The following is a 13,179-nucleotide window of genomic DNA, read 5'->3' as shown; positions in this document are numbered from 1 at the left end:
GACTGCTCCCAGGAATACTGGCTGCAAGTAGTACAGACTCATGGAAAAGAATAATGAGGGTAGGGCACATCTGAGTCTGAAACACTCTCTGTGTCTCTGTAATTCACAGAATCACAGACTGGTTTTTGTTGGAAGGGAGCTTAAAGCTCATCTAATTTCAACTCCCTGCCATGGGCAGGGACACCTTCCACTAGACCAGGCTGCTCCAAGCCCCATGGAATGTGGCCTTGAACACTTCCATGGATGTGGACTCTCTCTGGGCAGCCTGTGCCAGGGCCTCAGCACCCTTTCAGCAAAGAACTTTTCTAGGATTTCTTGACAGACTTCCTTGTGCTACAAGGAGTGTTGGCTTCTTCACTATTTCTTAAACAGAGACTCTCCAATGTGTCAGTTCTGGCAACTTCAAATCAAGAGGTAAAAGCCCTCCTTTCTCCATTCTGATGACTCTGCTCCTCATTCACCATGAGCAGCAGTCAGAGCTCAGCCGTGCATTGGTGCAATACTGGAATATCTTCCCACCTAATTTTTGCAGTCATAAATTCTGGCCCCATGAAACTGTTGCAATAACCTTCCTGGCTGTATGGTCACACAGGTGTGTTCCACCCACTGCACTGCATTGTCCTAGCTGGAGTTACCTTTTCCAGCCTCTGTGGCAGCTGCAACTCACAGCCACCCTCAGGTATCACTGCAGCATCAGGTGATGCTCAGGGTCAGGGAGCTCTTCCTGCCACAGAGAATGAACACGCTCCCCTTGACCTGGCCAGGCAGCAGCCTTACCTTTACAGGAATGCCCATCTTCTGCCAGCTGGAAGCCTTGCCTGCAGTAGCACTGGTAGGAACCATAAACGTTGGCACACTCCTGGCTGCAGGGACTGTTATCACATTCATTCACATCTGCATCCAAAAAAACAACCACAGGTATGGCCACAGTGCTTCAGAACAGTGTTTTCCACCTCTTCCTGCTCCTGAAAACCTTTACCTTCCAGTCAGAGTGACTAGGGAAGGACAAATTTCTCCCTCTTTTTTCTGCTCCCTAGGCAGAATGCCAAGAAGCCTAAGGATGTCTGTTGCACCTGAATTTAATTTCTCCATATTCCAGTAGAAACACTCACATATGCAGACATTTGTTTCAGACTTTATAGGTTTCAGTTCACTAAAATATGTAATTGTTGCCTTACAAAAATCATGGAGAACTCAAAAATTTTCCATTCAATTCAGAATTATTTCTTGAAAGTTTTGTCACTACCAAGTGTCATCTTTATCAAAATGTGAATGAAGGGTCTCCTATTCTAACTTTGTTCTGTTCTCCTTTTCTGTCATCTGAAAGGGAAAGCAAAAAGTACATGGGAAAAGGAGGAAAGAGGAGAAACTTGTTGACAGTCATCCGACAGTTCCAGTGTTTGACTGAACGTCTGCAAATTTGAGCACACAAAGTTGACTGTATTTGTATTTGACCTCAACACCTTCTCTAAAGCTGTATTTGTATTTCACCTCAAAACCTTCTCCCCTAATTCCCACTGCAATTTCTTCTTCATGGAGAAGAAGCCTGGTACCTTCGCAGTGCTTCCCATCGTAGGAGAGGCGGAAGCCAGAGGAGCAGGTGCAGTGGTAGGAGCCAGGGGTGTTCTCACACGTGTGCTGGCACAGCCGCCCGGGGTAATTCCAGCACTCGTTTATATCTGCCAGCAGAACGAGAAAATACGCAATCAGCTGAGGGACACAAGCAAACAAGACGCAGGAGGATATTTTTTTGAAGTGTCAGAGATTGATCTGCAGAGCGTGACATGCTGCAACCTCAGGTTTGACGCTGCCTGAGCTCTAATTGGTGCACAGGAGGGACAAAAGACAAAGTGCTGTGTCATGGTACTTAGGACGAAAGTAGTGAAACCTTCAGACAAATTCCTACAGCAGCAGAAGTGTAACCCATAGGGAAGTACTTTGCAGATGACTTTAACTGATAACCTGCAGTTAAACCAAGCCAAGGGCACCTGGTCTGAAATCCCAGCACAGAGGGACAGAGCTCCAAATGTGCTGCACAGCACCAGCTCTGGAAGTGATGCCATCATCTCCTGAGGCACTGCATTGCAGAACTCATGGCTGCAATGGTCCTCAACACTGCCATGGGGTCCCAGGCTCAACCAGTCAGAGTTCTCAGCTCCTCCCATCCCTTCCATACCAATGCAGCTCCGGCTGAAGGCATCGTACTGATAGCCCATCTTGCAGTCACAACGATAGCTCCCGGGCAGGTTGTGACAGAGCTGTCCCTCTCCACACCGGTGCACCCCGGTCTGACACTCGTCCACATCTGCAGAGCCAGACAGGGCAAGCTGCTTAAGTACCGTTTGCTTAAAACCAACGTTTATAAAGAGAAACATTGAATAACAGGATAAGAAACTGGACAGAAGAAACACCACCAACTTCTCCCACCATGCTCTTCTCAGAGGCAGCTCTCTGGTTCTCTTGTGAAAAGCAGTGCATTACCTTCAAAGTGAAAATGGTAACTGGACCTGCAATGGGGCTCTCCCAGTATATTCTGCATTTCAGTGTAAACACACATTGATTCTGATCAAACCATGACATTTAAACCCCCATTCTGATGTTCTGCCATTCCATGAGTCACACCAAGCCATTTAAAGCAAAGCAAGAACTAGCCAGATATTCTGCTCATCCCTTCAATTAAAACAACTGCTATTTTCATCTCCACTTGCCCTCTCAGTCTTTCTCCTGCTGTCTACCTTTTGCTCTTTCCCAATGCTGATCTTTTTTCTTTTCTCAATCAACACCATTTTGATATTCCCCACGGTCTCTCATCCAAAATCCAGTGCCAACAAATTAGTTGCTTCTCCACTCACACACATTGTTTCCAATCTCATTTAAACATCCTCAGAGGAAGACGAGAGTTTTCAATACAGGCTGATTTACAAGACTTGCAAGATGACTAAATAGCTCATCAGTATCTAACAAATCCCTTTTACCATCTGTGACAAGAAGCATCAAAAAGTCTGATTAACCCTCACAATTGTGTATTTCTTTAAGTATTCCACACTCTGCCACTTCCTAAGCCAACAGATCCTGCTTTCTTCCTATTGTTCACATCTCCAACTACTCTTACAACCCAAATCCCCATTAATGTAATAATCATTAGGATGGCTCTCTAAGGATGGAAATTTTCCACACTGTCCTATTTGAAGTCATAAAGCACTAAATAATTTCAAAGGGCTCCTGGGCAGTTCTCCATCAAACAAGAGCCTTGGAGAGGCTACACCTACATAGTCCCTGCTGGCACAGGGGTCGGGGATGGCAGGGAATGCCCCTCACCAAGCACGGAATTCCTGACAGGATCTGAGATTTCTGCTGGAACACTGAGTCCTCATTTTCTTTTAATCAGAGGTAGCACTAAAAAAGGGAAGTCTCTAATGCAGACAACAATCTGTAAAGTAGCAGCTTTATTTGCAATGAATTCATGTATGCCACCATTTCCTCAGTTTGTCTAAAGTTCTATATTCCACTGCATTCTGACTTTAATTAGTTCTAGGGCATGACACCATCTGAAGTGTGCCATATTTCACACTTACAGCAGTTTTCAGTTAAATCTAAGAGGTAGTTTTTAATAACTCATTTGTTAAATCAGAAAATCTGAACATTTTTATGACAGATGAATCCTCTAAACAGAGGAGATGACCCTACAAGTGTCGTTCTGCTGAAGAAATACATGCAGATGATGTTTTTACTACTGTGAATAAATCTGATTCAGGAATTTAATTAGCTATTGTAATGCCTCAAAGAAACCAGTCTTTATCACAGAGAGAGGAAATTAGGACCATATGCTTTTCTTCTTCCCTCTCTGTGCTCTCTGCCTACTTCCAAAAAGCTATTCAAAAAGATACCAAACAATTTAGACCAGCAACAGGGACAGAGTGCACACAGCAAAGAAAAAGAAATCACCAATTAACATCAATTATGTTTCTCCAAAATCAAGCCAGAGAAGGCTCCTTGTGCCTGCTCCTGAACAGCCTTGTCAGTCGTGTAATGCAGAGACAAAGGGCCATCAGGAGTCTTAATGCATTGTGTTATCTCACTGTGCTTTAGAGGTAGAGATGCTGGATGAATAATGGCAATTTCATCCTCTGTCATGGATTTACACCGTCACTTTTTTTTAGGAACAACTGGGCAGAAAAGCTGGATTCCTTCTGTACTGTCAGTTTGAAATTTAGGAACATAACTTGCCGCAGCCATTACAGAATCACAGAATCATTAAGGCTGGAAAAGATCTCCAGGATCACTAAGTCCAACAGTTGATCCAGCACCACCACATTCACCACTAAGCCATGTCCCCAGGTGCCACATCCATGTGTTTTTTGACCAAGTCCAGGGATGGGGACTGCACCACTGCCCTGGGCCAGCCTGCCCTCCTTAGCAGGGCATGCAAAACAAAGGCTGCTGGCACTGCAGCCAGGACGTCTGTGCTGCTCAGGGCTGGCTGCTGCCTTGAGGAAAAAATGGCATTTAGGGAGACACTGGCATGGTGGTCAGCCTAAAAGGAAGCTCAAGGTCACCATATTTCAGGTGGTGCAACCATACCCAGCCCAGGTGACTTGGCTGAGAAAGGACTGAGCAAAAGCAGCTGAAGAACTGTGTCTGCACAGCAACTGAGGGAGACAGGACTTTTGGAGCTTCCCTTTGTAAGAACTGAAATATCTCAGGCTGAAACAGGACAGCAAAGAACACTGCACTGCTTTGCCCTGAACTCATTAAACACAGTATTTGGAAGTTTTCTCAATTTCCTCAGTTGCACACATAAACTGTTCCTGCCAAATCTGTTACTGCCAAATCCTCTCCACCTTTCCACTGGCCACGCATGGTCTGGATAGCCCTGGGGTGAAACCATAAGGGGACGTAGAGGATAATGAGCAAAAAGGTGAATGCAGAAATATCTGTGGAAAGGGGCTCTAGCTGTACCACTGGATTTCACCACAAGCTGTTAACCATGACCAGATTAATGGCTGCCCACATGGCCTCCTGAAGCACCACAAAGAACATTTTGTCCATTTGTCATCCTTCCTTTATTCCAAAGGAAGGTAAGTAAAAATCACTGGTGTATCACCACTAAGCAGACTGCTGCTTTGTAATTTCTTTTTTTGCTTCCCCCCGTCATTTTATGTTTTCCTACCTCTTGTAACTCAGAACACAGGGAATTGGAGAACACAGAGCCAGCCCTGCCTTGGGCACTGAGGACTGAGCTTCCCATTCCTTTGTGCCTCATGTGCTCATTTACAAACAAATGCTAACAACAGCTGAAATCTGCTATTCTGAGTCAGTAACTCCCTAAATACACTGGAACAAATACAAATCAGGATCAAGCTGCATGCCAGCCAATATGAATATTTCATATACACATTCTCCTCAGAGTTCTTTTCACAAAGTGAGAGTTTATCCTAAACACCCTCACAAGTGGATGTAATGGGGAACACCATGCAGAGAACATCCCTACAAAGAGCATCCACTTGGTGCTACTCTTGTGAGCCCACAAACCCAGCATTCCTCGTTTGCTGCAGATCATTGCACTTCCAGGGAGATACTACAAAAACCACCAAGGGATCATGGTCTTGACTGACAGAATGGGTTTAAAAAGTAACCATACACATTCTGTCCAGAATGGAAGCCATGAATCCCATCTGCAGTCAAACCCAGTGCTGCTGAGCATACCAAGAGGAACTCTATGGAGCAATCAGACATCAGTGCAGGATCCTGCAGCACAAACAAAGCCCAGAGCTGCAGGGACAGCAAATTCCCATTCCTCAAACACATTTAGGGATCTGGAGGTAACTCCAAACATCCCTTTAGAACAGAAATACAGTTCTTCTGCTGGGAGAGCCCCTGCCCAGCCCCTGCCCTGCCCTTACCGACGCAGCGTGTGCCCTCCTCGTTGGAGTGATACCCTCTGCTGCAGCTCAGCATGTTCCTCTGGCATGTGTAGGACCCCACGGTGTTGATGCAGTTGAATCCTGGCTTACAGGGCTCAGGCAGGGATGTGCATTCATTGATATCTGGTGAAGAAAATGAATAGAGCAGTGAGAGATGCTATTTAACCCTTCTGGTCTGTTTTCTTCCAGCTGCCACTTTGTACATTTCAATTTCTTGTGCAACAAGGGTAAGGTACTGAAGGTCTGCTGTGGGAATACTTCCAAATTTAACATGCAAGTATTCCCATCTTTAAACAGAGAGCAATGTTGACATTAAACTCCCAGCAGGGCTTGAGGAAAATTACACATACAAGGGGTCAATACACAGCTCTGGAAAGGCCCAGGAGTTGGCCAGTGCTGCAGCACACTGTACACACACAGGCTGCTCACACTTACCAACACAGTTTCCCTCAGGGTCTTGCAGGAACCCATCCATGCAGCGCTGCTTTGACTCACAGTAGAACGACCCCTCTGTATTCTGACAAACAAAGTTTACTTTACAGCTGTGAGTTCCTCTCTCGCACTCGTCGATATCTGTTAATCACAACAAAACACCAAATTGGGATTAGTTAAGCTCTAACTTTCAGTAGTCATGACCAGTTGACTTCCAGAAAGTAAATTAGGAATCATTATTTAAACAGACACCAATGGGAAATCTGAGGGTTAAGTGCGTTTTTTGTTGGACATCCACTCCAGCACAGGCTTCAGGATTTGTCAGGTCCTGCAGCAAATTTGATTCAGGTCCCTGCTGCCTCATTCACAGCATCCCTTGTAAGCCACAAATACCAAAATATCTGCAGTTTTAAAATCCTAAAGACCCACATTAAAACTAGGAATCAGCTGCTCATAATAAAATATGTACCACAGATTTTCATAAGCAAAATGGTCTCTTATTCTTCATACACCTCAGGAATTCAGGTATATAAAAAGCTCCCTCCTCTAAATTTGATACTGATAGGGCACCTAATTTAATAGGTTGGGATTGCATTGTGTGCACACAGACATGCAGGCATATATATACATATATACACACAGAGCCCTATATATATATATACTTATGTGCACACAAAACCCACTTATACAACTCTGACAACCATGCTGAAAAAAAATCTGAATGAGGCAATAATATTAGTAACAAATTTTGCTTTTTTTTCTTACTCTGCAGCCAGAGCCCAACACAGCTTTCTCATTTTTTACTATATCTGAAATAATTTCTCAAGTTATGTTCATCAACTCAGTGCTTGCTTTCCAGAGACATTGAAAACACTTCTTGCAAGTTTCAAACTTAGAGATTTACACCCAACAGTTCTGTAGTAACTGTGGTGTAGTGGCATTGCTGCTGTTTTCCAGTTGAAGCAACCCCACCTTGGAGCAGACTCAGCTATAAATTCATTTGAAATTCAATTCCTGGGAGTATTTTCAAATGCTGCTTTAACATGTGTTGGTTCCCAAGAAATCTCTTTTGTAGAAGATAAAGACAAACAGAGGAAAGCCCAGGATGGAGGAGTCCCCATGTCTCCAGGCAGCCAAGGGAAGAACTGCTGGATTTCTCTTCCTACTCCAACCCCTCACTTAAATATTAAAGTCACAAGGGAACATTACCAGTGTCCCACGAGGTACTATATTAGTAAGTCTGCCCACCATAGTTAAAGGCTGAGAGAAAAAAACCCCATGGAATTGAGTATTTCATAATCCTCTGCAAATTCAGTAGTTATCTGCAGGCAATTTTGCACAGACTAGTTCTGAAATGTCTTATAAGTCATTCATTTACAGGCTACTGTAAAACAATTTGTAGATGTTATAATGCTCTATAATCTAAATTTAACACTAGAAAGTAAATTAGATTAGTAATAAATGTCTGAAATGCTCTAGAATCAGACAACAGAACAAGACATTCATGAACAGCCTCTTCAAGTAAATCAAGCTTTAATTATGACAGATGTTTATAAAGGGAGGTTTCTAGTAATTTCTATGTAAACTGCGTAAAAAATGTAGGTGGAAATAACAGTGACTTTTGCCTTGAAGGCAGGGCAGGTGTGTCCCTTGCACACTCTGTGCTGCAGAGCAGCTGCTGCAGTGAGGACACCTACAGAGACCAAGAGAGAGGCTTGAAGCCTAACTTCTTAACCCCATGACCATTCCAAATGGTTAAATGTAAACGTAAGATGTAAATAAATGCAGACAGAGCTCCTGAACACAGGAAGGATGGGGCTGTGAGCCCCATGATCCATTCAGGCTGGGAATTTCTGCTGGAATCACTAGCAGACCGCATCAGCTGAGACAGGCAGAGGAGCTAAGGGGAATTCCTCCACCAGGGAGCTCTCTCTCTAATGCCTTCAAAACAGGGCAAATCCTAATTCAGAAGGTTTCATCCATTTTCTAAACAATTTACAGTTATCACTGGAAATCATTTCAAACAAGTGAATGTGCAGAAGGAGCCTGCAAAGCCCAACACCTCCATGACGAGCAGCCCTTTTTATCTCCAGTTGCCATCACAGAGCAGCAACAATGAGATGCTTTGCAATCCCTTTCCCTGCCTTTCTGTAAGAGCTGGAGAGCACTGCTCTTACCCACACACTCGCCATCCTTCAGCTCGTGGCCTGGCTGGCAGCTCAGCTCCTGCAGGCAGCGGAAGGAGCCCATGGTGTTGACGCAGTGCTCTCTCCTCTGGCAGGTGTGTCTCTCTGTCACACACTCGTTGATGTCTGTCAGCAGGAAGGAACAAATCAGTGCCACACAGGTACCAAGGGATCTCCCTGCCCTTTTGGAAGGACTCAAAAGCTGAAATGAAAGCATTTCTTCCAAAAGACAGTCAATATAGGCTTTGTTACAGTGCTCTGATGGAAGGGTTTTTTACCCAGGGTCTTTAGTTAGCTCAGAGTCTAACTGAAGAGACACAAATCACAGGGAGATTTCCTTTTCCTCCCCTCTCCCCAAATGCCATGGAGATGGTGCAGGTACTGGGGATGGACAGAACTGACGAAATGCAGGGTGGGCAGAGGACTGATGACCAGCCAAGGTGAAGGGATGGGAATGGACAACTGAATGAGTCAGTGATTAATGCTCATTGCTCCTCACCAGGGTTTCACAGCCCAGGCCATTATCAGTCCTGCTGCCTCAGGCTGGGCAGGCAGGAGCTGCTGGGGTGGAACTGCTCCAGAGATGGGTGCTGAGGCTGCCTGCCCCATTGAGCTGTGTGCATACACCTATTCCCTAAGGAATAGGCCTGGATATGCAGGAACTCATGGAGAGAGGAACCCTGATGGCTCAATCAAGTTTGTAAATTTGTACTTAGAGCTTTAAAGAGTTTTGATTTCAGCAGGTGGAGTAGTGGAAAAGTTCTTTTTAAAAAATCACTTGAACACAAGATTGCAGAGTGTGAAACAATTAGGGAAGGAATATGAAACACCTTTAAAATGATACGTTTTGATAGGCTTGGATGAAATCATCTCAAATTCAGGTTTTACTTATGGTAATAATGAAAGCTAGAACAGCGTGATGAGCAAATTTTTGTTGCAGAAGCAACAAAAAGGGGCAGAGACTGGGAAGAGAAACTTTCTTGCCAATCTCCACAAAGCCTCACACGTTCACAGTTCTATATAAAGCTAAGAATTGCTAGAGCTAACAAAAGCCAAATGTGACCAGAACCATTACCAGTCCTCTGGCTGCTCTGTGCATGAAGCTGTTTTCATCCTACACAATAAAGCAAGTATTGTTTAAATCAGATTTTCATTTTGGCTGTAGAACCTCATTCTCAGATAAGTACATTAGATATATGAGTTTCCCCATGGAGCATGAAAACAGGAAAAGCCATTTTAAAAGATTTTTGTCTTAAAAAAATATGTCAGCTGGTTTTCTAGCAAAGAGATGTAGAGGAGCACCAAAAAAGTTTCAGTTCCTGATGGACTTGGATAACTAGTAATGCATACTGAGTTTTCAAGACCTGTATTAGCTTGGTTCCACTTCACTTCTCACTTATTTGTATTTTCCTTTTGTCTTCTTTCTGTTTGCTATTGCTGCTCTTTGCATGCTGTGGCCTTGCTTTCCAAAGCAGCTGGTTAACCCACAGCAAGGTCCTGGCCATCACCTGGCCTTGTTTCTGCCTGTCCCACACGAGGTTTGAGCACCTCCACTGAGTGGCAGGTCCTTGCCTGCCCCAAAGCTCCTACAGGATTATGTCCCCTAATGCTGGGGCAGTTTCCCACCTTCTATTCATTACAATAAGGAGTATTTTCAAAAGTCATCTTGGGGAGTAAAAATCCCCTCACATGCTGGGAGATGAGTAAGAGGTGCTGTGGTAGATCCCTCTCACCTTCTTAGCCTTAGTTATTGAATAACTTTGGTTTTTTATTTTGTTTTAGAGAAAACCAGCTATGGATGGCCACTTAGCAGCATCCAAACCAGTGCAAGACCTTCTGCTGGGTGTACCACAGATCTGAGATTATCTGTTCTTGCAAACCACAAAAAGGCCTCTCATATAAACAAACTGACAGCACCACACTGCATCTCGTGAACTTGAGTCAGTCCAGCACCATGTCAAAAGAGAAATTGTGTTTGTCTGAAATATGAACCACAGAGGGTAGGAGGCATTCCACATCATTAGCAGATGCAATATTAAGTAACAGGCAAAAAAAAAAAAGGTTGTGATTTCACACAGGAAAAAAAAAAGTAATTTCATATTTTGTCTACATTTTTGATTCAATTTTCAAAATTCTGAGTACTTGAAAAAATATGCAGAACCGTCTGGAACACATTTGAGGAAATTAAAATGATGGAAACTGGCAGATTACAATGCAGAATTCTTGCTTCCAATGGAAGTTTCATGCACATCAGATAGTGACAAGCTCTAAAGCCTGACTGTGAGCTGGGCTGAGCTGCTCAAAGCTCTGCTCTGCCTGTCCAGTGTCAGGGCAGGAACCTCTGTGTGTGACATCAGGTCAGCTGCCAGCCCACCAGAGTCCCCTGCTCTGTTTATTATGAAAGCATGTCCTTTTTTGTTAATTTTTCTCAACAAATCCCAAAATGTGCCATGAATTCCAGAGTGCTCATAACCTGTCTCCCTTCAGTCCTGGAAACCAACTCAACAAGTCAGTAAGATGCTTGACAAAGCACTAGGAATAACAAGAGTTATGTTCTCAGTCTGAAACACAGTTAACTCCAACACTGAACCAGCTGTAGTATTCATCCAACCTAATTAAGACGGTGAGGTAGGGTAAGATGATACTTTACTTTAAAAAAACAGGAAAAAAGAGGAAAAATTCAGCACTATACTGCAAACAAGTAACACAGTTAATTTTTGAGGAATCTACTCAGTCTATGTGTGTGGCAGCAACATTCCTCACTTTATGTCAGCAAAACCCAGAATGAAATGTAATCATGTAATAGCTCCTTTTTTCCCCAGATCTGTTGCTGCAACAGCAACACACACATGATCCCTGAGTACATCTGTTGCATCCAAGAGCTGGCATTTTTGCAGGGGAATATCAACATTTACCTAGTGCTATTTATTTTCATACGTACTTTGACATTAAATCCCAATTTTGATGCACCTTCTCTAAAAAATGAAATGTACAATTTCTTGTCCTGCATCTGCAGTTTCTCATTTTTTTCTCTTCAAATTGCTTCAGATCTGTTTGCTTTATGGGACGCATCTGTGCAATCTAGGCACTTTGTTACTTTGCAACCACCCATCCTGTGCTCAGACACAGGTTCAGGAATAAAGTAACCGCATAGTGCTCCCTGTCAGGAGGAAAATTGAGGTGGGAGCAGCAAAGAAAGGAGCAGAGCAGTCAGAGTGCACGTGGGTGGTGGTAATGACTTTGCCTGAAAGTCACCGGGAAAAGCAATCCCCATTAACAGCATCCAGCCTGCCTCTTATCTCTGGAGAACATGGAGCTTTCCAGCCTAAAGACATTTCAATATCTGCTCACAAAGGGACACAGAGGTAGTGTGTGAGAACTGTTTAAACAGCTGGGGACTCCTCTCTTTGCATGGTTGGCTTTCAGGAATTCTGTGTATCTGCTCCTGACTGCACCTGGAATTATAATCCTCCACTGTTTGACTAAAGGAAATTCAACAGATCAAAGATTATCAGCTGTTCTGTTGCTGTGCAAAGACTGCTCCTCCCATCCCTAAAATATGCAAAAGAGTAACATCATTAAACCAACAAGAATTTGCAAACAAATTACCAACAGTTTTCTCCCGGTGTTTGAGGCAGCTCCAAGTGGAGCACAAAAGCAGTTAGGCTGGAAAAGGATACCTCACGAGAACCAGGCAGTGAACAAAACACAAACCACAGTATGCTTGTGGCTTTCCCCTTGGACTACAACAGTAGGAAAAAATGTTAAACATGGCAAATGTTCTCCTGGCACCACACACAGAGCAGAGCTGGATGGGAGTAGGGAGCACACAAAAAAAGGAAGAGAATTTTCAAAGTTTTTTAGATTATTTTAAAAGATACCTGTAAAAACTGACCTGCATTAGAGGAACACAGAGGTTTGGTATTTAGTAAGGGAGAAGGGGCTTCACAAATGAGAGCTGTGTCTTTCTTTTCATGAGCAGTGCCTCAGGTTTATCTTGTATCAGTCATAATAAAACTGTTCTAATGTCATGGGGTAGAGGAAGAATGTGAACCAAAGGAAGCACTTGGCACCTGCCATGGCAGCTCCTGCCAACATTGCAGGCACACAGGCATTAGTTTAGTTTCACAACACTCCTGGGAGAGGTGAGAAAGGACAGATCTATCCTTCCTGCACACTCCAGGGAAAACATCAGGGTATTCAGTGGCAAGACTCAGGAGCAGAACTCGAGGAGCAGTTCCTGGAGCTGCCAGGCTCCCGTGCAGGAGTGTGGTGCCTGCAGCAGGCTCTGGGTACACCCCAGGCAACTCCTGGGCAACTCCAACACCAGCCTCAGCTCAGCCTGAATCATCTCTGAAAGGCCTCCTTCCTTCCAGTGGTGCTCTCTCAGACATTTCATTTAAACCAAATAATTTCATTCGTTTTCCATTTTTACCAGTACCTATGATTTCAAAATAAATATTAATAGTACTAATAAAAAAGGAGGATGGGGGAGAAGAAGGCACTGCATTCACACAGGACAATATAAGCACAGGCACTGCTGCTTTCATGGATGACTGGAGGTCTCCAGGTGCTCTACTCTTCCAGGCAACACTGCTGCTGCCTCCTAACCCAGCATCTAGAAAAGCATCCAAAAA

General features: G+C 43.9%; 1 protein-coding gene across 5 annotated transcripts in view; it reads right to left on the bottom strand.

The window, feature by feature from the left end:
* The window catches only part of FBLN2 (fibulin 2), a 100,992-nt gene that overhangs the window by 5,870 nt on the left and 81,943 nt on the right, over positions 1-13,179 (bottom strand). For all 5 annotated transcript variants that reach the window (XM_085073130.1, XM_085073131.1, XM_085073135.1 and 2 more), the window contains 6 exons: positions 8,534-8,668; positions 6,360-6,497; positions 5,904-6,047; positions 2,177-2,305; positions 1,554-1,679; positions 778-894 (listed from right to left, as the gene is read on the bottom strand). In XM_085073130.1, coding sequence (XP_084929256.1) covers positions 778-894; positions 1,554-1,679; positions 2,177-2,305; positions 5,904-6,047; positions 6,360-6,497; positions 8,534-8,668 — 789 coding nt within the window. The remainder of the gene's footprint in view (positions 1-777; positions 895-1,553; positions 1,680-2,176; positions 2,306-5,903; positions 6,048-6,359; positions 6,498-8,533; positions 8,669-13,179) is intronic.

This window comes from Lichenostomus cassidix, chromosome 12 (genome assembly GCF_008360975.1).
Source record: "Lichenostomus cassidix isolate B80296 chromosome 12, HeHo_3.0, whole genome shotgun sequence".
Taxonomy (NCBI): Eukaryota; Metazoa; Chordata; class Aves; order Passeriformes; family Meliphagidae; genus Lichenostomus; species Lichenostomus cassidix.
This window is presented reverse-complemented; position numbering and strand designations above follow the sequence as displayed.